Source organism: Grammomys surdaster, unplaced genomic scaffold (genome assembly GCF_004785775.1).
Source record: "Grammomys surdaster isolate TR1022 unplaced genomic scaffold, NIH_TR_1.0 136, whole genome shotgun sequence".
NCBI lineage: Eukaryota > Metazoa > Chordata > Mammalia > Rodentia > Muridae > Grammomys > Grammomys surdaster.
In genome coordinates, this window is record NW_021604594.1 from 7934204 (window position 1) to 7961145 (window position 26942).

Below are 26942 nucleotides of genomic sequence, written 5' to 3' on the forward strand. Positions count from 1 at the left end.
CAGGGCGGAAAGGGGAAGGAGATGGAGGGAGGAAGAGGCTGCCCTGAGGTTTGTGTGTCTTTTATAGGGGCTAGCTAGAATATATAATTATTTAACACACACCTCCAAATATTGAATGCTGTAAATACAAGAAAGTATGCAATCTTCAATATGAAAGAAAAAAAAAGACCAACAATTGCTTCTGAGTGGAGAGGAAAAGATTATTCAGGGGCCTGGAAAAGCCTTGGAGGGATGGACGGTTCTGGACTGTGACTGTGCTGGTCGCACTGTGTCTACAGTCAACACATACCAGGTTGTGTGTCAGTTTCAATATGTGACGTTTATTATATAACATTTATATCCAGCTTTTAAAAAAGCTCAGCAAACACTTTAGCTCCTGAAGGCCTGAGATGAAACATTAAGGGGGAGCAGACACATAGACAGAGCAGTGATTTTAGCATCGTCCTTGCTATAAGAGTTCCGTTCCTCATTTGATCTAACGCTGATAGAAGAAACAGATGAACCCCCATATAGGATACCACTTTATTTTATCAAAAACTTAATATCTTTTTCTTTACAACTAACTCATTTTGGGAAGGAAGGTACAGATAGAAACAAAATTTATGGAAATCAAAAATTTAAAGAACTTTTGGCTAACTTTGGATTTTTTTTTCCTATAAGTTTGGAAAATAACTCATAGTATGTGTGCATAGGGAAACTTTTAACTCATGAATAATTAATAGTGTTCACGAGGAAAGTGAATGAAGTAGTTTCTAATACTGAATGACTGAAATTACACATAAGTGTGGCCCAGCAACAGAAACACGTATCTCCCCTTCTGCTAGGGAAGGACCAGAGGATAGAGAGATAAGTTTATTGTTTTGAAAAGCCAATTCAAGAGTTCAACACCAATTCTCTTCCAGCCAAGGCATCTGTCTGTCTGCCTGTCTGTCCCACAGGGCCTGATCTATTTGGGATGTCGGGAATGTTACTTCATCATAGCTATTCATCCATTAGCTCTCCGTTTAGAAGAATGAAGTTAAACCCGTCCAATGCAATTTGCCATTCTCTCTTTAAAAGCAGCCACTGCAGAAAGGTTTCACATCTCCATGATGGGCGGAGGTATAGAAGATGACGTTACTAAAGCTAGTTTCTGCTTAAGAGGAAGAGCCACATAGCGCACAACTTTCAAAGTATAAATGTTTACAAAATAAACTCATTTAAGATAGAATCCTGGTGTGATAGGGAGTCTTTCCCACTTGGGAAACAAAACCCATGGAAACACATCAACATTTTACTTTTAGCTTTACTGACACATTTTCCGCCCAAAAGAACATTTCTAGAGCACAAAATAGATTCGTAATGGTTTAATTAGATACATTTTTATATCTCCTGAACATAATTGCTCTCATAGAAATAAACTAATATTTTGTACACAAACTTTATTTACTGTACCACATTCATAACATACTGAGCCAAGTGCAAACATCTGTTACACCCCCTGCTGTGTGGAGCGCTGCTCCCACAAATGCTTTATTATCTAGGATGACAGAGAACAGCATTAGACAAGATGGATAATTAAAGCCACAAAAGAATAACAAAAATGTTCTTTACTATTAACCTAAATGGGTTAATCAGGGTTTCTTCCCTAGAACATCTCTCCTTCTATAAGGTCCTTGGGGACAGGATCTAATGACAAGTGCTCATGCAGAAAAACACGAGGACAGAAGAATCAAGAGCTTGAGCACAAAAGACTTGGAAAACTGACAAGTGCTATCCTCCTTACCAGAACTCCCTTGTTTTCCCTTAGCCAGAAAAATGACATTTGGCCCTGCATTCACATACAACTGACATGTACCACTAAAGGGTGTCTTAAATGAAGTTTATTTATTTATTTTTTATAGCTACTGGAGGTAATAATGGACAGCATTGTAAAATAATCCATGAAAAATCATAACAATTAAAAAATAAGAAATATCAGCAACACTGAAGAGTAAATTTGCACCTTGGTTAACAGCATTCAGCATCAAAATGATCATTTTTTGTTTGTTTGTTTATTTGGTTTTTGGTGAGCCTCTGCAAACTGCTGGCATGTGCCATTGATCAGTCCAGTCTGTCAAAACCCTTTAGGGGTTACTGTCACTCTCAGGACAATCTCGCTGAAGGGGAGGGAGCTTGAAAATAAAGCATGGAAAAAGAACACAGACATAGCAAGCCTTCCTACAGCCTTTTAAGGAAAACGACTATCTCCCAAGTATAGTGGCTTATGTAAAATCCCAAGCCCTACATCACACTGTATCAAGAGAGTAAGTTCTAACGCTCTAGCCTTTCGTCATTTAGATTTAATAGATGAAATTTCCTGTAAATGCAATTCAAACAGGGTTCCATCTTACAACTTTGTAACCACTGGGTGAAGAAAAAGGATGAGGCCATTGCAGCAACACAGGTCAGTGTTCCTCGGAGCCTGGTGAGTTGGGTGTCACGGGGGGGGGGGGGGTAGGGATGGGGGACACCAGAAGCGTAACGGATGACATGAAGGTCACACCTGGGGAAACCAGAATCTCCAGACAAATTCAAAATGGAGGATGCCATGAAATGTGATTGTAATTAACCCAACACTTCTCTCGCTCGCTTCCTGAAATCCTAATTAGAGTTTCCGGGTAGACCTGGCCGTCATCGACCATTCTTATTTGTCATCTTAACCTTATTATCTGTCTACAAAGACCTCATCTATTGTTTCTCCTTTCTTCTCAGATAATCCAAACCCCGGGTACTGTGGTTACCTTCCCTGCTGCGTCCTGGGCCTTCTGCCCTTTACTAAATGGACATCCCGTATCGTGTTTTGAACAACTCACCTTTGCACTCCCTCCTTGTGGTATCTCTATTCTCCAGGATTCTTTTCCTATGTAGGCGGTTGTAATACTGTTTAGTCAGACACTAGTAAGTTCAGGCGAGACTCACTTTAAATCATACTGTAAGCTTTATCAGTTAGAGGAGAGTCAGTTTTTGAGAGGAAGTCATAGGACTGTAATTAAGTCCTAATTCAATATAAAATCAGACATAACTAAAGATGCAATGATAAAAGAGCATCGGGTTGAAGCAAGAAAAAAGTAGTCCATGACATGGGAAGAGGTTTTACAACTGCAGGGCAAGCCACCTAGGACTGAGGAGCCCATGGAGAGAGCTTTGAAAGGCCCAAAGCCTGACTCTGGCTCGGACTGAGGGAACTTTTTGGAGAGTGAAATTCTATTCTAATGACTGCCAGCTGTGTGCATGGTGTGTGGACATCCATGAAAGGGGAGATAAACTTGGGGATAATTAAAATATTGCTTCATCTAGGGGAAATTCTGAATTTTCTTCCATGTTCGCAACAGCTTTGGGTTTTATGGTGAATTAGCCATCATTAGGAATGCTTTGTGGGGGAGGGGGGAGAAATAACACCAAGATTGATACCTCTTAGTAAAATATAAAATGTCACTAACCTTGTTATCAGAGTCTAAAGTAACACTTAAATTCAGATGGTAAGAATCTAAGAATAAAACTCTTAACAATAAAATATATGTAATAATTTCCTAATTCACTAGGAAGCCCCCTAAAGAGATTTTTTTTTAAACATACAGGCGTTTATATAGTCATGTACATGCAGGAACTTAAAAATGCCAGTGCAAGCTTCCTACAAAAGCTTCTGTGTACCTGTGGAGGAAAAACAAAACTTGAAGAATTCAAAACACACCTTGCCCACCCCCACCTTTGGAACAGATATTTTTTTTTTAAGCCTAAGTTTTATATATCTGCCCTTAGCAAGGTAGATGATTAATATGTAACCGTGTATCATATGAAACTGCTTGATTTAAAAAAAAAAGAAGATGATTTTGCATAGGATCCATTTACATAATGCAAATAAATAAGCTTTTGTTCTCTGTGGACTCTGAACAGTGGTGGGCATGAGTCAGGGATCTGCTGTGTGGCCTTGTGTGCCACTCAAAAACGGTAGGTTATGGTACCACCCAGCCCAGGCAGAAGCTGGTGTTCGTTACTTCCTGCTGAAGTTTAACACTGATGACGAGTGTCCAAATTGGATACAACTTTTGCCAAATACCAGGGTGCACTGTCAGGTCAGACGGAGGAGGGATGGTTTACTATCTGGACACAGGACAGGAACTTAAAGAACAACCTGGATACAGAGATCTACTTAGCATACAGTACCTTAGCCCTCTTGCCCCTCATATCTACCACACCAGAACTGACTTAGCAAAGGAAAGTGTGGTCTTCCTCATTTAATCCTTATGTCAGCTGAATCAACATTCTGACCGAGAAAGTGAATCCTGCCAGGATTCCGTCCTTCACATACACCTATGAGCACACATTTAAAAAACGGTTTATTGTACATCTTTGCATTTCTTAAGGCATGAGCAATGTTGGAATGAGTTTCGGGAAGCATCACGTCTATTTTGACGAGGCTGAGAACAAGCACACCACATCAAAAGAACACACTTCAAGTCTGAACTAACCGACCATGGCCCAGTAGCTCCTAAGGTGCGGGATGACACTTTCAGACAGCAGACTGAACATATAGTTTGTGTATCGTTTTAAACTCTCCTGATTGGCTTGAAGCCCCCGTTACAGTTTCATCTTCTTTTCCGACTCTTCCGACTTTGGATTTTATGTTCTTCTTTTAGTCTGCTTTCCGAGGAGGGCTTGGGATTTATTTATTTATTTATTTATTTATTTATTTATTTATTTAAGGAATATGGTTGCAGCAAAACAGAAAGGATCCAAAAGTGGTTAGGAGCCTTGTCTAATGCACTTTTGAAAATCCATTATAAAGATGAATAGAAAAGCGAATGGGAGGTTTTCAGTCGACCCAGAAACCACGCGTAGCTATAAGAAACATAATTGTGCATAGTTATTTATTCATTCCGAGTGTGGTATGTTGGCTAGCTCTACGTCTCCAGTTTACCAAAGAACAGGGCTGTCTACTTTGCTAAACCCAGGGTCCTTTCGAAGCTCCCAGTAGGTGTCATTAGAAACCCAGGCTTCTCTTTGATTTGCATCAATAACTTTTCTGTGAAAATATGAAAATCAAAAAACGTTAGCCACAAATAACATCAAGGTCACCTGAATTAAGTTCTTTCTTTCACATACGTATTATATACAATTAGTGTCCTATCTGCTGACAGTTGATAAGTTGGCAATTTCTGGCCAGAAATAAAGTAACTGTTGTCATTAAATGGTTGAACTAAAAGAAAGAAGGAAAAAGACTAAGGGCCGGAACTAACAACCTCTAATTAGCTCTGGGCAAGGGGAGAAAGCACAGAGGCCCAAACACAGCTCTGTAAGCTTTGTGAAATAGAGCTACCTCCCAGGAACAGTGCAACCTCCGTAGTTGCAAAGGCCTGTGAAGTCCGTGTTGGAAGGATACACTGCAGCCCCCTGAAGGGCACACTGCAGTCCCATGAAGAGAACACTGCAGACCTCCTGAAGGGCACCCTGCTAACCTCTGAAGAGTGAGTCTGCACTTCCAGCACAGGGTGATCAAGAGATGACAGCTCTAAGGGGGAGAACGTTACCCTGCACTTTTCTGTGCAGGTCCAGGAGGATGACAGATGATGGATCTGGAAACCACAGATTCATCTGTGTGATGTTTATATAATCCTTTAAATAATCCTGTAGTAATCATCTTTGATCATACCACAGTGGGGCCAAATCTGAGCAGACGCAAGCTCTGTGTGACAGAAATAAAATCAAATCCTGACGAAGTCATGGTGCCCTTGAGGGTAGAGCCCCAGCCTCTGCCTGTGTGAGGATTGGGAACACCTTCCTGCCACTCCAAAGGGTCTAGAAAAACGGAAATGCCTTCTGTGAGCTCCCCACTCCTCATCACTGTCCTCAGAAAGAAAAGACCATTGAGAAGAGCTGGCCTGTCCGGTCACTAACTTTTACAAGCACAAAATCTGATTCAGGATTCTCACTGTCTGATACAAAGTTACTCACATTTGCTTAAGTTCCCTAGACACTCTGCAACCTTCTCTATCTCTTCACCACGAGTTCCTCCTGGTCTGTGACAACCGTTAGTAAAACACAAACTTACGGGAATGGCTGACTTACTTAAAAAATTTTGGTATATGTTCAAGGTTGTTCTCCTCCATGTAGCGCCTCCGAGATCTTTGGAGTTCCTCAACTCTTTGTTTCTCTGCGGCTGCGGCTTCCAGGTTCCCTTCTTCCAAAAATCTAGGCAGAATACAGTTGATATTCCAATGTTAGCTCCTTTTTAAAAAAATATTGGCATAGCACTACCTATTGGTTACTGAGAACATAAAATCCTGAACTGTGGTGACATTACTGATGCCCCTTCATGTCTGTCCCAGGCCATGTGTCCTCTGTACATGAATTAATATAGTTTTTGTGTATGTGGACTGAATTACTCCATTGGGAAATGGAAAGGGGGCAGGTGACTGGTTTGGCCTTGAGAACTCTGTGCTGTCTGGTCAGCTGCAAGCTCAGATGTTTCTGGAGAATGACAGTGAAGGGACAGTGAAGGGTAAGAACAATATGAAGTCACAAGTTGGGTTCTTTTCCTCATAGTGCCAAATGTATTTGTTAAGGATATGGGACGCTGGATGGTGATTGGCTGTCCTCTACTGAGAGACCAAATTGAGAGCAAGGAGTTTTCCTCTTTTACCAGAGTGTCAGAGCGATGAAAAAGAAGGTATACTGAAATGGAATTGAGAAGGTCAACAGACCCAATGATGATTTGTAAATGTATACCTCTGTGGCTAGGATGTGGCTCTGTGGTAGAGAGGAGCTTGCACACACACACACACACACACACACATGCACTCACACATGCATGCGCCTTTACATTTCAAAAACAAGAACACACACAGTGCATAATATAATATATACTGTAAGAAGTTAATTGATGAAACGAAATGTCAATCAGTGAGATACACATTTCAGGAGTAACATACACTGCATTTTAAAGTACTGTCTGTATATGGAGTCATATGTAGAACAGAATGTACTGAAAGTCACACCAAGAACATCTTAGGAGGGAAAAAACCTGCACACATACATGGGAAAGAGAGCTGATCTTAGATGGAATGCAGAGGGCAGACAGGATTTTAGGGAAAATGAAAATGAACTCTATAGAAGTGGAGGATATCATAGATCATATAAAAATAACAAAAACTGAACTTGGTGGCTGGAGTACAAATCCATACCTCTGGGACTAAGGTATGTTGGGGAAGCTCCAGACCCCCATCAGTCTCAAGCTTCAGTTTAAATGACACTTCATGTCACAGGGCAGCGTGTGTAAAGAGGCTATAAACACAGCGAGAGGAGCACTTCAGTAGGCACCACCTGAGTTTTCAGACATGGTAAATATGAGGGAAGCTTTGTGCTCAACATAACTGGCCATTGAGTAAGCTTCTGTTTTAATGACCTTACAGATGCCATTTTGCTCAGATTTGGAAACTCGGGTTTTTCTGAGTGAATAGGGGGACAAATGAATGCAGGAAGGAGCAAATGAATGATGTACACAGTCCCAACGACCTCTGACAACTGTGTTGTTATCTAGGATACTGCAGAAACTCTGCAGGCACCCTGACCTTTGATCTGGCCGGAATCGGGCATCTGTGGGAGGAAGGAGGTCCTTTAGGACGGGATCCAACTCGTTGAGTTCCACAGCGAACCTCGTAAAGCCATAGTAGAGCTCATAGTTGGTTGGCAAAGAACCTGGAGGGAGTCAGAGAACAGCTGGGAGAAGGCTTGGCTCAGAGTGAGGGAGCGAGCTGACCTCATCAGGAAAGGCACTGAACACGAGCCCAGCTTACAAACAGGTCTGTACTTATGAACACAACACTGTGCTTTCCTTTCAAGTCGTCAAACTGATTCTGTTTTGCTGGGTGAGAAGGTTTATGTTGATGGTTAGCCCTGAAAGATTAGCATATTTAATAGAACCCAGCCTTAAACAAAACCTTACATTATAGTCAGAGCCTTCGTTCGCTGAGTGAGGTAACTTTATAAAGACCAGGCTGGTTAGCTACAAACATGAGCATTTCAACAGGAACATCTGCCACGTATATCCTCATTACAGAGATGCAGATATAAATGAATATTATTAGGATTGCTTTAGAACATTTAAAAACTATTTTTAACATTGTGTGTGTGTGAGAGAGAAAGTGTGTGAGTGTGTGTTATGTGTGTGTATCTCACTTTGCTGTCAGGCTAGTCTTGAATTCCTGGATTCTAACAATTCTCCTGTTTCAGTACTTGTCTCTCCCAAGTACCAGGGCTGCAGGCATGCACCATCACACCTAGCAGTGAAGCAAGACTTCACTTGATGCCTAGAACCTCACTTCTTCTAGGAAGTGCCCAACTACTGACTAACACCCCCAATCTCTTATTGGTGCTTGTTAGTAAATTCTAAGACTATTTGTCTGATTTGCATACTGAAGTATTCCAACCACCTAGAACAAGGCTGATGCATGGTCAATACTCAGTAATTAGCCACTAAGAATGAAAGAATTAACCACTCTACCAGAAGGAAGTTTATAAACATGTAACAGTGCCCTTTAGGAAACCAGTAACTAAGTTGAAGGTTACCTGACAAATTCCAATGAAAATAAATGCTATGTGGCAAATTTTTTCCCACTCATACTTGATAATCAATTACATGCTGATCTAATGCTTGGATCTGCTGATGTCTTTTGTTAAGTGCCAGCATGTCAAAGTTCTGATGCTCAAGTGAGGAAGAGTCACTTATTGTGGCGAGTTCCTGCATTTATAGATTAGAGATGTTACATTTCCTTTGTTTTATTTAAAAACTAAACCTGAACAAGGGGTTGCTTATGCATGCCAATTATTTATTTATCTATCTTTATTTAGTACACCTAGTGTTTGCATGGATGGATTTTGTTTAAAGCCAACCTACCCGTGGCAGATTTCAACGGGTAACTTCACTTCATGTCAGTGATTTGGCTGTTTTTCAATGATCAAGTTTCCAGTAGCGGATTTTACATACATTTGTTGAGTGTAGATTTACATATTTGTTGAGTGTAAACGTAACAGCAAGTGCCTTGAGCATTGACATTTCAGCTGTCTCTATTAGAAGGAAATGCAAGACAAACTCCATGGTACACCCCAGTGTTCGCTCCCTTCCGTTACCCACTGCCTCCTGACCAGGTGGTCTCACCTGGTCTCCAGATGCACTTTGCCGAGGGGGCCACTCCGCAGTAGAGTCCTTCGTGCCACTTCCCAAAGAGCCGATGTACCACCTTCCCCTCCTGGTCTATCACCACGCCCTGGACTTCATTCACGTTAGAGTTCCAGTAATTCACCTGGAAAACAAGCAACTCTGAGTGGTTCAGCCACAGCAACCTGTCCTCCCCATAAGAACAGTGTTCTTTCCCTTGGCATGTGGCTCAGCACATTCCATCAATATGGAAGGCTGCCCTTTTTGCTCTCTGTCTCAGGAGAGCCTCACTAAGGAAGCTTGAGCTGGCTGGGAACTTACTGTGCAGTCCAGGTTGACACAAAACTCACAATCCTTCTACATCTACAAAAGTGCTGGGCTTAGAGGTGTGCTGCCATAGCTGGTTAGTTTGATTTCTCTGAAATGGGTAGTCACAGGGCTGGGTGTGTAGTATGATCACTCACCATGGGCAAGGCCATGGATTTGATTCTTAGTACCATAAAAACCAAACCAAATCAAACCTTCTGCTCCAGGCCTCAGCATGATAGCCTGCCATTCATTCTCTAGCTCCAGAACAATTGTTAGCTGAAGAACCCAATATTAACTCATGGGTTCGTGATTTTTCTCTTCAGATTTTTCTCCCTTTGTTCATGGATCTTTATGAACTTCAATGGGACATGATCTCAACATAATTGGCCAGCCTGTAATATACTTAAACAATCATGGATATGGTGTTGTATATTCTACTTTGGAGCAGGGTTAACTGTAAGAATGGTGTTCCATGGGCTTTTCTGTCCCTAACCCTTTTTTTCTAGTTAATAAAGGTAATTGTTTCTTTTGGCCCAATTTGGATTGCTTCAGGAAAGGGTTAGGTGGGTTTGGAATGACTGGCAGCTGTCATCTATATGCCTCTAATCAAGTATTTTCAGAAACTTGCAGCTGTTCTAGAATGAGCTCCCTAAATAAAATCACCTAACTATCTTATGTCATCATCAGGCACTAACAGACACCCGAGGACTCACTCTAGTAGTGCAATACAGTCTACAGTATTACTGAGTATACTGGGTGACAACAAGATTCTTTGAAAATAAACTCATTTCTCCTTGGCATGCTATTTTTGACCTCTACAAATTCAGACATTTATATTTCTCAGGCAACTCAGGGCCAGTTGTGCTTTCTTGTCTAAAATGCCTAAATGTCTAAGAAGATACAACGCAGGGCAGCTTTCCTCTGATTGCTTCCTCGAGAAGCATTCTGAACAAGCCTTTCTTTTGTACAGTGCTACTTACCTTGACAAACGTGAGTTTGCAAATGCAAACACTGCTTTTGGTATTTCTAATGGTTACTTCGCCGTAATGTTCAATCCATCTTCTCCCGCTGAGGATGTTGTGTATGCATGTGGTGACTTTATTCCATACATAATAATCTCCATATCTACAAAGAATATAGCCCTGGTTAAAAGCAATGGGCACTCACATATTACTGTTCCTACAAAGCAATGGCCACTCACATATTACTGTTCCTACAAAGGAGACTATTCTTCCGGTAAAGCTTCCTTTTCTCTCACTTTCTCCACATTTCTTGAAAAACGTCTGTGTGGTCATAAAAATCATGAAATCATTTATTTATTTATTTATTTATTTATTTATTTATTTATTTATAGGAGTGAAGTTTTCTATGAACCTAAAGCTGCTAAGCTCAACAATGCCTCTCTCTTCTGGCCCTCTGATATAGTGACATGTCAGAATATACTCAAAAATGTCAAGAATCATGAAGGTTACTATTTACCAATTTACTATTTACAAAGCATGAGACTCAACAGGGGTTTAGTCCTTAGAGTTCTGGAACACGGAGGGAGTATTGGGTAAGCCACAGCAGATGAGGCTGACTCTGTAGGTTTGTGGTGGGGAGGTGGGCACAGTGTATGAAAAGTGGGTAAAACACAGAGGGCAGAAAAAACACAGTATCTAGAGTTCTGTATGTGGTGGGCTCCAGGTCATGAGGAGGGCAGGGAAGGAGTTTAATGACCCATAGAAGACTCTACATTTACAGGCAGGCAATGCATCCTGGTGGCAGGACTGGAGGGAAGAATTAATCAGATACATATTTGAGAAAGATTACTCTCAGAACACTCTCAAACTACGCTGTCATAATAAAAGTTAAAAAGAAAGGTGGAGCCATTCTTTAGGAAAAATATAAAGTGAGCAAACATATCTATGGCAGGAATCTAGTGCAGATTCTAGGGAATGATGTATGGAACTTCTGCTAACCAATAAAAGGGGACAGCCACAAATCTGGTGTAACTTTGCATATTACATATATTTTCAAGTAAAACTATATTTCATAATGAAATAAAAATGCTTCTAAAGTCTAACTGGTATGATACAGGTATTATACACATCCAGGAAAATTTGTTATCCTTCATAAATTTTCACTTATTGCAAATTTATTCTTTAATCTTACCTTTTTTCCATATTCAATTTATCAGCACACTGTGTGCTTACATGTGCGTGTGTGCATGCGTGTATGTTGTGTGTGTGTGTGTAAGTATAAGTAGAATAGAAAAGAAATGGATAAAGGGAGAGCTTACTAAAAAAAAAATGTAGGCTGACATGTTGGTGGGAGCGTGGCCCATGGTGGCTTTGGGCTGACCAAAGGAAGGATGCCAGGAGAGAAGCAGGAAGCCGTGATGTATGTGCGAAGGCTGTTGCATATGATGTGTGAATCCATTCTAATCTTGGGCTGAAGGTGTCATAGACTGGACATACAAGGACATGGACCCTTAGAACTTTCCAGAATACCCACTTGGACTGCAAGAGAAAGTAAGAAGCCTGAGAGGAGTGGAGAACAACTTACTTTGGAAGCGTGACATTCAGGGTTCCGACAGGCAGGATTTCCATTGACTTTCCCCAGAACTTATTTTTCCATCTGATATCTAGATGAGATAGCGAGAGGACAAAAATTCAGTGTTCCACGTCTGATGAGTTCTGTAGAAACTAATACCCGTATCGTACGGTATAAGGCATATGCTGCCCTCACAACTGATCCTGTAGTGTGCATTTAACACCCCAAGGCCTGAAGATCCTTGTGAAAAAGCCAAGGTGAAAATATTATGATTCTTCCCAGGATCATTATTTGTTCCTCTATAATCATGCTCCCTGTTTGTTTCCATTTAACAAAACAAATACCAGAAGCTTGCAATAAAATATGTGCATGTGAGAGGTACTCATATATGCACATGAACATAGGGTCTATGGTGCATAAATCCCCAGATAATAAATGCTGTTTTGGTTAAATGGTAAAAATAGTCTATATACAAATATGTATATATTTATATAGAGACTATGTGTGTGTGTGTGTGTGTGTGTGTGTGTATGCCTCAAGTATATGCAGTATGGTTATGCCACTGACTTAGAACACATTTCTCCCTATATGAAGGAGTTATATGTCCCAGGAGAACAGCAGAAAATAAAAGAGTACACTAAGATCTTTCCCTACAGATAGAGAAGATTTATGAGCCCGTGGGATGAACTTAATGAACAGGTCTCCTGCACTGGCTACAGCACGGCCTGAGGCTCACCATTTCTTCTCATGTGATGGCTTTATGTTTTCCATACGGAGCCTCAGATCTACCTGCAAATCTGTAATAATCACGTGGTCCCTCTGGATAAACTAAAAAAGATTAGGGCTGTCCTCGTAAGCCTTCTGACTCTTGGTTATAATCAAGAATTATCTTATTTTCTTACTCTGTCATACAGAACAATTATAGTACTCTGTCATGGTGTGCTCTCAAGTTAAGGTAATGCTTCTTGTGAGCTTCTACATTCAATGAACTATGTTACACTTACTAGTCAAGCCCGAAAATAAGTTCTTTATTTTCCTAAGGGTGTTTTTGAAACTTTATTTTAGATAAGACTGAAATTATACCACAACAATGGGACTTAAATAAGAAAGTCTTCATTTCAAAGTGCAAGCTCCAAAGAGTCAAAAGACCATGACTCACTTCAGTGTTTAACTTTTCAGGAAGGGGGCTATGCGAGAAAATCTACATGTTCCACTACAGTTTGCAGATGTTCCAGTCCCTTATATAAAAAGTGCAAGATACTTGTATACAGAAGATGCATTGCTTTCATGTACTTGACATTGGGTTACCTGTAAAAACTATTAAAGTGTCGATCCTATGTAAGTGGTTGTTACTTTTCCATTTCTTGTGGAATAAAAGAAAACTATTATACATGTTCAGTCTAGAGAGTTTTTCTGAGCGTTGTCCACCTAGGTTGGTACACATGTTCATGGTCATGTTTAGGTTGACTAGATGTCTAGACAGATGTGCCAGAGAGCATTCCTTAGGGATTAAAAGAAGCAAGAAGGGAATCAGACATCAGTGCCTTAGCACTGAGGCCCGCAAGGTATGCTGAGACAAGGTGACGGCTCCAGGCCGTACAGGCAGCATGGAGCTCTGATGTGTGATGGACAGCCTGTGAGCTCCATGGGCTCAGCATCTCATTTCCAAGATGACACAGTTTCATATTAAAGTGGAAAATTTAATTTCTCAAGCTGATCCCTACCAACATTTACTAATAGGCTCTGAGCTCCCAAGGCAGAGATAAAACTGAGCACAGTGTACTTTCAGTAGCTAGAAAATGTCCACAGGCTTATCCGTTTGACTCTCAATTGTAATTGAAATACAAACCTTGCCAAAACACAAAGTTCTTGGATTCACAGTGACAGGCAGAAATGGGTGGATGATGGCTAACCTGGTAATTAAAAAAAAAGGCAATCATGCTAGTATTCCAACTCCTATAAAGGATGTTTTTGTTTGTCTCTTTGTTTGCAACAGGGTCTCAATATAGCTTGGGCTGGCTTCAAACTCATTGCATAGCTAAGACTGGCCTTGAACTCCTGATCCTGCTGCCTCCACCCAAGCACTGGGAATACAGGATGTACAATACCTAGATCATCATTTTTTTTTTTAAATAAAATCCTTCTTCCCCAACAACTAGATAGAGTATCCAGTTCTAATAGTAAATTCATTTCAAAATTAGAAGTCATTAATATTCATCATGCTTAAACACAGAGAGTTTACACACACTTCGAGGAGGCAATGGTGCAATTACATTATGTGAGTTTTCTGTTAACTGGTAAAACAGCCTACACACATAGCCCATACACATAGTTATCAAGGCTTTTCTTGTCACTGCGCTGTCCTCTTACCATGGACAGCAACCTCACTTACTTGTTCTGAGAAGAACCGAAACCCCTTGTCTTCTCTTATGCACTCATAGGTCTCCCCCAGTACAGGATTGAATGGCTTGCTTCCTGCTCTGAAGTAGGTGGAACAGTACCCTGAGACTGCAAAGGCAGCGACGAGAACCTGCGAGGTCATGGGAAAGGAGCACAATATAAGAAGGACCACCCAAGGTCTGCTTGCCTCTACTCCCACAGGCCGTGTACATCCATGTGGAGGGCTGCTGACTTGGTGCCGTTTGTTTTTTTCAGTTATTTGAATCTTCATTACACTGGCAGGGATAAGTCAAGCTACTCCTATGGGAACCGTAGGGCAACTAAAATCAAGTCCTCCACATTCGTGTGTCCACCCAATATACTGGATAACGGAGAGATCAGAGGTTCTGGAGGCCAGCTTATAAGCCATTTCGCAGGCACACTCAGCCTCGAAGGAATGCAGGTGTAGCTGCTGGTGCTGGTTTGAGCAGAGATCAAGTCCTCCAGCCTTATGGAATAGAGGACAAAGTACCAACAGCAAGTTGGTTTCTTGAACGATGTTCTAAGAACAGATGGGCTCTCTTGGCACTCAAGACTAGCTGATAAGGCAAGGCTGCACATGCTTTAACCTCTAAGGAGTAGGATATTTTTTTTTTGACAAACTTTAGGGAAAGCTCTAGGCCAGCAGGTATGCTCACACAGCTCAAGGTCAACATCCACCTCAGGATAGCTATAAATGAGGCCCAACACATTTGTAAATTGACTCCATATGGCAAAGCCAAGCGCTGAGCACCCCTGAGGGAGAACAGGCCATGCAAACCTCACAACATGCGTAGCTTCCAAAAAGAGTATCTAGAACTTCCTGACATTGCTTGGTTAGTCACACAGTTCAAATCTTCTCCAAACCTAAGCAGTGAGAATATTCTAGAACAAGGCTGCCTACACAATGGCTGTGGCCTAGCTCAGGTCCTCTAGGGGATGCTGCCCTCTCTTTTGTTACCATACCATCCTCTCGTAGGGGTCATCGGTCTCTGAGGCCTTGTCCAGGAGCTCGCTGTACTCCATTTCCTCACAGAGGTGCTGCAGAGTGTTGAGTGGCTCGTTGAGCTCCACGGGCATGGACACCTTCGAGAGGTCTTTGCCAATGTTGTTCCTCAAGATATTCCACAGGTTAATGTTACTGGTGTCCGGGCAAGGAGCAGGCAGGCAGGTGCGACGGCCATTGCGGAAGGCGCCTCCTGTGAGCTCCCCATTCAGGACTGGGAGAGGAAGAAGAACACAGAGAGAGATGCTTCCTCACTCTGATTTTGTAATATACAAGTGGAAGAGAGAAGTCTTTCAGGGAATTCTGACTGTAATACATTAATCACCTTAATACATAGGATGATTTCTATATAAACTTGAGAACAAGTGCTCAAAACATTAGGGTAGGATTTTAAGTAACGTTTTAAATATATTAAAATATTATTTAAGAAAGCAAAGTCCTGTGTGTGTGTGCGTGTGCACACACACATGCACACGAAGTTTTCATAACAAGAGGTAACCCTTTTCTACTTAACCACATACTCAACAGATTTTATAATTGCCATCTGGATAGATTATGCAAAAGAGAAGCTATGAATAACAAAGTCAATAACTGCTAAGGGGGAAGAAGGGGAAGGCTGGCTACTGATTCACCAAGGTTAGAATGTGGCATGTAGACAGAACAACCTGGACACTCAAATGATGCGTACTTTGCCGAGAAATGTTGTCGGCGACACTGGTGTTGTCTTCAGATATGTTGTCACTCACATCGCTGATGTAGGACTCGTCATCGGAAGCCTAAGGAAGGGAGGAAGAGCCGAAAGGTGGTGAGAGGGCTTCTTAGGACTCTTGCCTGGAGAGCTCAGATCACCAGCTGGTTAAAAGTAGCAAACTCGTTTAAATGAGCAGCAGATATCTCAGTGAAAGTATACATGGCATATGTTCAAAGAATACCTGAGTGTCTTCTACAGGATGCTAGAGAGGAGCTGCTGTTTTGAAGTAGCTCCTTGGCGGTGGTGCCGCACACCTTTAATCCCAGCACTTGGGAGGCAGAGGCAGGAGGATCTCTGTGAGTTTGAGGCCAGCCTGGTCTACAAAGTGAATTCTAGGACAGTAAGTGCTACACAGAGAAACTTTGTCTCAAAAAACAAAACAAAACAAAACCAAAACAAAAAGTAGCTCCTGTCTTAGCTAAGATGGGAAGCTGGGGGAGGCCAGTATGCTTAATTCAGGAAAACACAGGACACAACACATACATGAAAGAAGGTCTGTGTCTCTACCCAGAAGATTCCAGATAGGCTGCCCAGAGCAGCGTTATTGAGCAGAGGGTGTAGGAGATGTCAAAGAAAGAATAGGAGCTGCCCAGTCCTTGAGATGCAGAAGCACAGGAAGGAGGGAGAGGCACAGGTAAGAACCATTAGGGAAACATTCGCAAGGACTGCTGGGAAGTTAAGAGTAGCTGAGGCCAAATGCAAGGAGACAGGAAGAGGGCATGGCAGTGATGACAGGTTTTTCAGACAAACTGAAGGGTCATTAAAACCCAAGAGGCTTCAAGAGAGTCCACACAGAGTCAGACTTAGTTGTCCACAAGATGCTTGCAGCTTCCTTTAGGGAGGTGAGATGAGCAGATGCTACACAGATCTAGGTAACAAGTCCGAGTAGCTTAGAATCTGACAACTTATAGGAGGATGGAGAGAGATCAAACATCAAGTCATTGTCTTCATGAGAAAGGAGCACCACGAAAGCAGCCAGTGTAGGGCTACAGCTCAGTGGTGGACTGTCTACCTAGTGTGTGTAAGCTCTAGGTTAATTCCCAATACTGCAAAAACAAGTAAACAAACAACAAAAAACTAAAATGAAACCCAAACTGAGAGCAAAATTAAATTAAGGCACAGTGTGAGGTACAGAGTCAGGGCAGTTAAATAAGGTCACTGGAACAATTAGAAATTGCGAAGACAAGGTCTCCACTTCAGGCAGGAAAACAATGTTCTTTACTGTATTCAAAGTGCAAACAGTGGCATCTAAAACCAAAACATCACGACTGTAAAAATATTAGCAAGTCCATGAGGGCAAAGAGAGTTTGAAAGTCACCTATACTGCCATCACCTACAGGACCATTCAGACAGGCTTCATCCCCTGAACTTATAATGACAGCATAAACACACACTGAATGTATCTTCAACTACTAACAAGCTCACTCAGGCTGGAAAGATGGCTCAGTGGTTAAGAGCACTGGCTGCTCTTCCATAGGTTCTGAGTTCAATTCCAGCACCCACATGGTGGTTCATGATCATCTATAAAGGTATCTGATGACATTCAGGTCTACATGCAACAGAATACTCATACATAATATAAACAAACAAAGAAAGAAAGAAATAAACAAAGAAGATCACTCTTTGTTTGACCATTTGTTTTGGTGCCTTGAGGATCTTGTTACATAGTTATGGCTAGCCCAGAATTCATTATGTAGAATAACCTGGACCACTTGCAGTGAGCCTTATTCTGTGCTTCTCAAGTGCTGGGATTACAGTTATGCTCAGCATGTCTGGATCTTTAGTCTTGCAGTGTTCTGAACACATTTTGCCTTACAGGAGATGAAGCACTTCATCTGTGTTGGAAAAGGCAGCACATTCAATGCGTGCTGATGGCATACAGAGATGAACCAGCATGCAGGTGCCTCCGTGACAGACAGTGATGGGTAAGCTCTTCGTAAACCTGTTTGGCTTTCAACAGTCTTATCATATATACTGCATTTTCCTAGTTGGCAACCTATCTTTTGTAAATTTTGTTTATGTCGACATTTTGCTGCTCAAAGTTTTAAATTTGAAATATAATAAAAACCATCGGGGTTGAGGATACAGAGAAGAGTTTACCTAACATGCACAAGGCCCTGGGCTTGATCTCCAGTACTGCTAAAAATATTTCATTTCATTTTGAATTTTTAACATTTCCAGATTTGTTGATGATTTTAGGGTAGAAGGGCTAATATATCAACAAAGGGCCTGAAATCAGATTCCTAGCATCTGTGTAAAAACTGGACGTGGTGCATGTCCCTGAAATCCCAGCAATGCAGGAGAGGAGGCAGAGTCCCCAGGCAGCCTAGACAAATCAATTAACACCAGGGCTCAGGGAGAGAATGTTTCTCAAAAAATGAGATGGAGAGAAACTGATGAAGATACTAGAAGTTGACCTCTGGCTTCTATACATACTTGTGTATGCACACAAAGAAACACCCAGAGGCATGCATGTGCAAGAACACATACACACATAGCCACACACAGTCACACACAGTCACAGTCACACATACAGACACAGACACACAGACACACAGACACAGACACAGACACACACACACACATACACACACACACACAGAGAGAGAGAGAGAGAGAGAGAGAGAGAGAGAGAGAGAGAGAGAGAGAGAGTGAGATATCACATATTTCACATGATACCCTGATAGGACTGTGCATGCAGGTTAGAGTAATAGGATTTTTGCTTTTGCATGTGAGGTCTATAAACATGGCAAATTGAGAATAAATTTTTTTTCTGACTCATGTGTTTCCCCTCTTTTTGGTCTCCACAGTTCTCACTGGCTGCAAGAGAGCTAGAGGGAAAACCATTGGGCTCTGAAAAGCTGAGTTTGTTAGCTTGTAGGGGAAAAGAGGCAAATCAATCCCTTCCACCTGATTTCTCTAAAACAATGGTTCTCGACCTTACTAACACTGTGACCCTTTAATACAGTTCCTCATGTTGTGGTGACCCCCCCGCCACAAAATTATTTCATTGCTACTTCACAACTGTAGTTTTGCTACTGTTATGAATCTTAATGTAAATATCTGACATGCAGGATATCTAATATGTGACCCTTGTTACGGGGTGGTTCAACTCCCAAAGGGGTTGCAATCCACAGGTGGAGAACTGCTCCTCTAAAATTAATCTCACTTATTTGCAGTGCGGGAGACAAGTACCTACCAGAATTGAATGTATATTGCAATCTTGTTTGTTCTTAGCACTTGTTAAGGAAACAGCCATGCTTAAACACACCACTCCTCTTTAGTTTCTGATTTCTCCTAAACTGTGTCATAAATGATAAATTATCTCTCATGTAGAATTCTGAAGTGACCATGGACATGAGTCAGAGGTACACACATTCCAAGTTTGTGTGCAGCAGCTGGGGCTGGGCTGTTTGCTGTGGTCCTTTCGTGTAGTCCTATACACAGACTAAGACCCTGGGGTATTACCACGGTCTGTGTCTTCCCTGTGAGCTAAAAGTGCTGGAGCCAAATATTTTGGTTCTGAACTTCAGGGTTCAAAAATAAATCAGGAACTATATTCTAAATGTGATTAGGCATGTCCCCTCAGACACAAGTTTTAAAGCAGACACTAGGTTGGTAGATCATTCTGGAAAGAAATGGACCATCTTTTTTTTTTTTTTTTTAATGTAGTTTTTAGTAGACCATTTTCTGAAAGGGTTCTGAGGACTCGTTAAATAGATGCACTGGTAGCTACCACATCCCCAGCCAGGTAAACTCGGATGTGAGCACTTCTCAGAAGCATCATAGGTGAAAGGCCTGAAAGAACGCCTCTCTTTGTTCAGTTAGCAAAGACTTAGTGAATTCACCGGACTGTTCTAGAGACAAAACGGTAATGTCTCTACCTTCATGGGACTTGCATTTTAGAAGTGGAGACACACGAAATACAGGTGGAATAGATGAAACAGACTGTTGGGAAGTGCTAACTGGGGAGGCGAAATAAACAAAGCGTACCAAAGGCTAGTGGAGAGAGGGAAACAGAACACTCCACTGAAGGCAGGTTATCGATCATGGGCTTCCCTGAAGGTAACTTCTGAGGAAGGAATTAGACTGTGTATGTGGGGAGAAGCTAACACATATTTTTGGGAGAAACTCTCCAGGCATCATGGACGCCAAGTGCAGAGGACCTGTCTCCACTGGCCACTGTGGAATAGAAGAACATACAACCTGCATGTACTCTACAGCTGTGACTGGGATTCATACACCTATGCTGGACTCACAGGTGAGCTCGCTATTTGTGTTAGTGTGAAGGCTTGAGGAGCTGTCTAGAGGATTCTCATGAGCCCATGTATTCCTCTCTGAGCAATTTTAAAGAAAAGCTTTAGTCCTGGTGGGGGAGCAGGCTGTGGTTTAACAAATGAAGGCAGAAGTGTGGTATGCATGTATCTATCCATCCACAAATGAGCAAGCACACAATAGTCACTGGATACTCGAGAGACTGGAACAGGTTGGACTAACCCTGGAGCTAGACCTTAATGGGAGAGGTGTGACAACTCTGAGAACACCATGGTGACTATCATTTGAGTTTATTTCTTGGCCTATTCTTGAGTATTGTGGTAAAAGAAGAAGATGTGATTAAAAACAGCTATTTTTGAAAACCTCTAAAACACAGGGCACAAGGAGAGGTACGCAGTCCAGTTCTTTCCAGTGTGGATCGTATAAAAGACTACTTCTCTTTGTTATAATAAGAGACAATACGATGTCTTTAGCAAACTGACAACTTCAGGAATCACTCCTTTGGCTGCTTGAAGGATCTAGAACACAAAGGAACACGAAGCTACACCTGAGTACAGAGATCAGATTATCAGCATTTTTGTGTGACAGATAAATTGTTATTCTAAGAATACTGGGGACTGGGACATGATCAGATTTGTCTTATAGAAGTATTAAATCACCCAACAGAAAATGGTTTTCTAATTCTCCCATCCTTTCTGCATTACCAAGTGGCCCTCACAATGACCTCAGTTACCACTGGTTTGGTTACTTTGGAACATATATGCTTGATTATTCTCAAGTTAAGAGCCCGGAGTTTCAGCCCAGAAATGCTTACAAGTGCCCAGGGAAGGGAAAGCACTGCGGCTTACACGCTTTGGCTCTGCTTTAATGTAGGCATCTTCCTGTGATATAAACACATACGATCGCTCGAGTCCCAGAGTCTTGTGGGCTTTACTCAAACTCACAGTTGTAAGCAGATGAGAGGTACACACACAGGAACCTACCTCGTTTTCTGATGAGCTTGCAGACAGGAGCACCTCTTGGGCATCGAAGAACTCTGACACAGATTCTGACATGGAGAGGCGGCTCTCATTGGCCACCTGCTGTGACAGAGGGAGGTTGACATGGATTTGCTCACCAGGCTACAGGAGAGAGAAACATATGACAGAATCATGTTTTCCCTCCTATAAGTATTGCTATTCCTCCAAAGGAATTAGATTAATTAGCTTTCTAGAGACTGCCAAACTGTCTGTTAACACTAAGTGACAACATTTCACTTGCTGCCATGTACAATTCCATCTGCCGTGTCAAAGACTCCAAAAGGCAGAGTTGAAAGACCGAGATGTTACAACTTGATTTCAAGACTATGCCCTACTGATCTCAAATGGATTTTAACAGGTGAAGCCTCTATTAAAAATCTAAAATGACTGTAGTCTTAGTTCTGTCATTACTAGTCATGGTCTAAGCAGTAAATTAAGAAGTATTTACAGAAACTTCTAGAGACAACTAAGCAGATAATATATAAGATTAATTTCTCAAATAGGATATTTCATATATATATATATATTTCCACTTAAATCATGAATTTTAAACCAATGAAATGTGTCTGAACTACTGAATATCTTAGCTGAGCCATCTTTTTAGCTTCCTCAGATCATTTTTACTAGTAGCAAAATCCCATTTACAAATTTGAAGAAAAAAAATGGTTGCTTTAAGATGATCTTTCCTGTCTTGTTTACTGGTTATTTATATGAAAAAAAAATTTAAGACTATACTATACATTCCAATTCACTTTAAAGGTTGAAGAGTCTAATTAAGAATTATAAAGTAATTTTAAAATTTCCATTTATTGAGTGTACATATGGGGGCACACATACATGTGCATGGTGGGAAGGTCTGAGGACAACCTAGAGCAGTGTACTCTTCCTTCCACTTTGTGGCTCCCCAGAGACTGAACTCAGATCATCAGGCTTGGTGGTCAGTGCCTTTCTTGACTTCCTGGGTCACCTTGCTGGCTCTAAATGTTTTTTAAAAGTGATAAATTTTAGAAGTATTCCTAGACTCTGAGCAATTGAGTATATATAAGTGTGGTTCAAGTTCAGCGGGACCCTAAGGATGAATAGGAATAGGTGGGCAACTTAAGCCAAAGGTAAGATGCCTTGGGATATTTCAAGCAGAGTGCTTGAGACTGACTTATAGTAAAAAATATGGCTTTTGTGCAAATATGCCCTTAGCGTTAGTTTGTTAGATGCATTGCCATGCACAAAGCTCATGGGTATTAAACAGCAGTTTGACAAAGCTCCTATGCGTGCTAGCCCGCATTCTAAATGCGTTTCTATTTTCCTGCCATTTCTCCAATATAAAAGAACGATAGTCCTAGGGAGGCTGTTGAAAGTGACTTAGGACAGCACAATGTCAACTGTTCAGTGCAGCGTCCAGCACACCTGAGTACTCACTTGACACCTGTTAGCTAAACCCAGGGCCTCTGTTAGCTAGACAGGCAGCCTGCCACTGAGCTACCCTTCCAGTCCCCAGTGGCTTTTATTGTCACCATGAAGGGCCCTAGCAGCATCCTTAGCTTTGTTTTTAGCAAGAACAGGGAATTTCTCTCCCCACACAACTCCCTCCAAAGAAACCTTTAAGCAATTTTTTATCTAACAGTTTCTCAACTAAAATGTTTTTTCAACATTTCATCAGACATCTGTTGATAATGGAACATGTTAAAATGAAGGTCGAGACAGATGCAGAAAATTAACAAGCTGGGACAGATATATAAGTTAAATATTTGGCAACATCAGGTGAACATAGAATTATACAAGAGAGATAGTGACCTCCGAGAATAAATGGTATCGAACTGACCTACATCTTTTTACTTCAAAGACTACTGAGCTGTCTCTAACACAAATGTTCACAGAGGGAATATTATTAACGGAAAGTAACTGTTTAAAATAGGAGAATATATGCAGTGGTTTAGATGCCATAGAAAAGGTTTCTATATCCACTAACAGTGAGCCTTACCTCATCGGGGCTAGGGATAATATTTACACTGACAATGTGATCACAAATGGTAGACTCTGAGTGGATTCTGTTCAGCCGACTCCGGAGCTCAGCATTCTGGGTAAGTGCCTTAAAGTAACAAAAACTGCAACTGTAACTGCACGTTAATAAGCAAGTGTTACGGACAAATACAAGGGACAACTTGAGACAGCAAATTCTGAGATGTTCTCTGATTCTGGGGGTCTTACCATGCACTGGACCATGTAAGTTAAGAAGCAAGTAAATGGCTCAGAGTTACAACATTAATTTTTTTTGTAATATAAGACCACTATTTAAGTAGGTTAGTGAACTGAAATATCAAATGGGCTTCATAAAAATGACACATGGATTTTTCTCCTTCTTAGAGGCATATTCATTATATCCAAGACCAGTCTACCACCACATATATATTACTTTGTGCAGTCTGGGATGATAGGATTATATATGATATATATGATATATTATATATAACATATATGATAATATATATGATATATGTAATATGATAATATATGATATATGATATATTATATATAACATATATGATAATATATGATATATTATATATAACATATATGATAATATATGATATATGTAATATATGATAATATATAACATATATGAGAGTTTGATTCTTTTATATTTTCCTTTTGTGCTACTCTCTAAAGTTTAGGATTCATTTCAAAGTCATCAATATTAAAAATATTTGGGATAATTAATGAACTGGCTTCAGTGTAGAGAATTATCTTTCAATCTGATGAAAGGAAACGGCTGTTTTTATTTTTCGAGGAGCTCATAATTAATCCTCTTGTCAGCACAGTGGAACCAACAAAAGCAACCTAAAAGGTACTTTGGTCAAACAGTATGAACACAGACACCCCTAATAAGAACAAAAGTCCAACAGCAACCAACTCTGAGTTTCAGTCCATAACAGCACTTTGAACACACCAGAAATTAGCATCCGTAAAACACCGTTTACACAGTCTCCCACATGCAGCAACTGCGTCTGATACAAGGACAGAACAGCTTCACATATGCATGCCCCTTCTCGGGCTCCTGTGCATGAAGCCCAGGGAGCCTTCTGCCCTTCACACTGATGCATGGGAATGTGGTCCATTTCCGTGTCAGGATTGAGCGCACTGGAATCTTATCAAGCTTCAGGTAGGCTCTGTGAGGACAAGGCTTGTGCAAGAATGGTCAACCTCCTTCCTTCCTGTTAAAGTGGGAATTTCTAGATGGACATGGGTGTCTTAAGAGTAGATAATATATGCCAGGGTTTATTAAAGGGTGTCTGCCAGCTTCTGCTTAAAGCCTTCAGAACAAGTTTGTATGATATGTGAAGCAACACATTGGACCTGGTATGACAAGTATGAGTAGTTTGAAGGTGAATACTAATCCAGCAGCACTGCATGCAGGGCAAGGAGGAAATATCTGGTTATCTAAGAAACCATAGACATACTAAGCAAGAGATGTGAGTAAAGAAGCTATGTACATCAAAGGAAAAATTCTAATATCTTGTCATCAGTATAGGTGCTTAGACCATTTTTAAAAAGTATTTACTAATTTATTTAATGCATATGAGTTCTCTATTTGCACATATGCCTCTGTGAGAGATGAGGGCATCAGATCCCATTATACATGGTTGTGAGCCACCATGTGGTAGCTGGGAATTGAACTCAGGACCTCTGGAAGAGTAGCCAGCGTGCTCTTAACCACGGAGCCATCACTTTAGACCCCTCAGATCATTTTTAATAGGAGCAAAATCCCACTTACAAATTTGAAAAAAAAAAAAAAGGTTATTCAAGCCGATCCTTTGTGTCTAGCTTACTTGTTATTTACACGGTGTACTTTGCCCATAAGTACACACAGTTACTGAAATCTTCGGGCCAAATCTACCTTGCCATATGTAAATGGAGAGGCTTCCTAAGCACTGATGAGCTGATTGGCAGTCAGTCTTGACCTGAGGTTTTCAAATAAATCTTGACCATCCATTCTTTTTAAAATGATCACACCTTCTGTTGACACTGGAACAGGTTCATGGACCAACCCCAGTGAAATCCTAAGAGTAGGTAATGCTCTTTTCCAGGGAAGGCATGTTATAAAACACATGTTTTCTATTAATAAGGCATGTTGTGCAACCTCTAACTCGGAGTATTTAAAAATACTAAGAGCTCCTTGAAACTCTCATCATCTTAGCCCATTTCCACTGAATGTGGTCCTGCCTACAGCCATGTGTAAGGACATAGAAGAAAGCCTTAAGCAGTAAAACCACTAGGAGATGACCTAAAGGGGCTTGGAAAATTGTATGTTTTTTAAATGCGAAGATAACCTTTTCTTTTTCTGGCATACAAGGGGAAAAATTCTGGGAGTGGGAAGATGAGGTTTTCTTGATTTTAAGACCAAGTAGGTAAGACACGTAAGCTATTGGTAGGCCTGAACCCCTTCCGACACAGCCTCACTACATAGTCACCTTAAAATTTGGAATTCCTCTGCCTCAGCCTCCCGAGCTCCTGGGATTACAGACTTGTGCTACTGTGTTCTGGCTATAGGCTGTCACTCCTTTTATTTACAAAGTAAGGCAGTTGTGGTGGGTGACTTCTGACAGTCATTTCAAATTTGACTAAAATGCCAAGTTGAGATCTTGCACAGTGCTCATTGGTCAACATTCTGAAGAACAACTGCATACCTCCAAAAGTGCAAAGTAATTCTGGATCTGAGGGTTTTCTGGAATGTACATTTGCATTTGTACATTTGTAGGAGCTTTCTATACTTCTAAGGGCCAACCCAGGGCATATGTCTGCCTACCGGGAAAACAACCATGGTGTTTTCCCCATTGTGTGTAGCTTACTTAGACATATATTGGAATGCTCTGGAAAGAGATGTTTTTAACCTAAATCTTTTAATCTTCTTAATGTTAAATCCCTGTTTTCTTCTCAATCAGGTGGCAAACAAGTATCTTCGAAAAAGAGGAAAAATCTTAAGTGTGTTCCTTACTAAGATAAAGAATAACAAAGGTTCTTAATTCTGTTTTGTTTTTACTTTTAAGTTTTCCAAATTTCAAAAGTAAAATTTCTGAAATTATTGCTAATGGTTCAGATCAAGAATCTGTACTAATTGACATGGTGAATAATTGCCATTGGTTGCCAATATGTTGACACTACGCCAAAGAAAACGTCTTGTATTTTACATTTAAGCATAGCACAACACATTTTACTAGTCCAGAATTTCAAAGTTGTAACAAATGCAGAACTGAACCTAAACTAAATCCTACTTCTATTTCAAACAGACATCATCTACATGGCATTCAGAGCAAATATTGGAAAGAAGTGACTTCTTTGATAATATATATGCAGTGGTAGATACAAGACTTGTTATAGGACACAAAGAGAAGAAAAAATCACTCCAACTCTGGTAAAGTCAAGCCAGCAAACAGGCATGCATCAGCCCGTTTCAGCAAT

The 26942-nt window shown here is 40.9% G+C and overlaps 1 protein-coding gene across 7 annotated transcripts in view; it reads right to left on the reverse strand.

Annotated features, from left to right (window-relative positions):
- Window positions 1-293: 293 nt before the first annotated feature.
- Osbpl6 (oxysterol binding protein like 6) overlaps window positions 294-26942 on the reverse strand; it is a 185374-nt gene continuing 158725 nt past the window's right edge. For 3 of the 7 annotated variants that reach the window (XM_028762943.1, XM_028762939.1, XM_028762938.1), the window contains 12 exons: window positions 23467-23574; window positions 21453-21590; window positions 16132-16219; window positions 15404-15657; window positions 14412-14549; window positions 13869-13932; window positions 12032-12110; window positions 10465-10609; window positions 9176-9320; window positions 7590-7716; window positions 6088-6210; window positions 4683-5044 (listed from right to left, as the gene is read on the reverse strand). In XM_028762943.1, coding sequence (XP_028618776.1) covers window positions 4936-5044; window positions 6088-6210; window positions 7590-7716; window positions 9176-9320; window positions 10465-10609; window positions 12032-12110; window positions 13869-13932; window positions 14412-14549; window positions 15404-15657; window positions 16132-16219; window positions 21453-21590; window positions 23467-23574 — 1518 coding nt within the window. In that variant the 3' untranslated portion in view covers window positions 4683-4935. Of the gene's footprint in view, window positions 5045-6087; window positions 6211-7589; window positions 7717-9175; window positions 9321-10464; window positions 10610-12031; window positions 12111-13868; window positions 13933-14411; window positions 14550-15403; window positions 15658-16131; window positions 16220-21452; window positions 21591-23466; window positions 23575-26942 lie in introns of all 7 variants that reach the window. The other 4 variants (XM_028762945.1, XM_028762944.1, XM_028762942.1 and 1 more) reach the window with 2 other exon arrangements.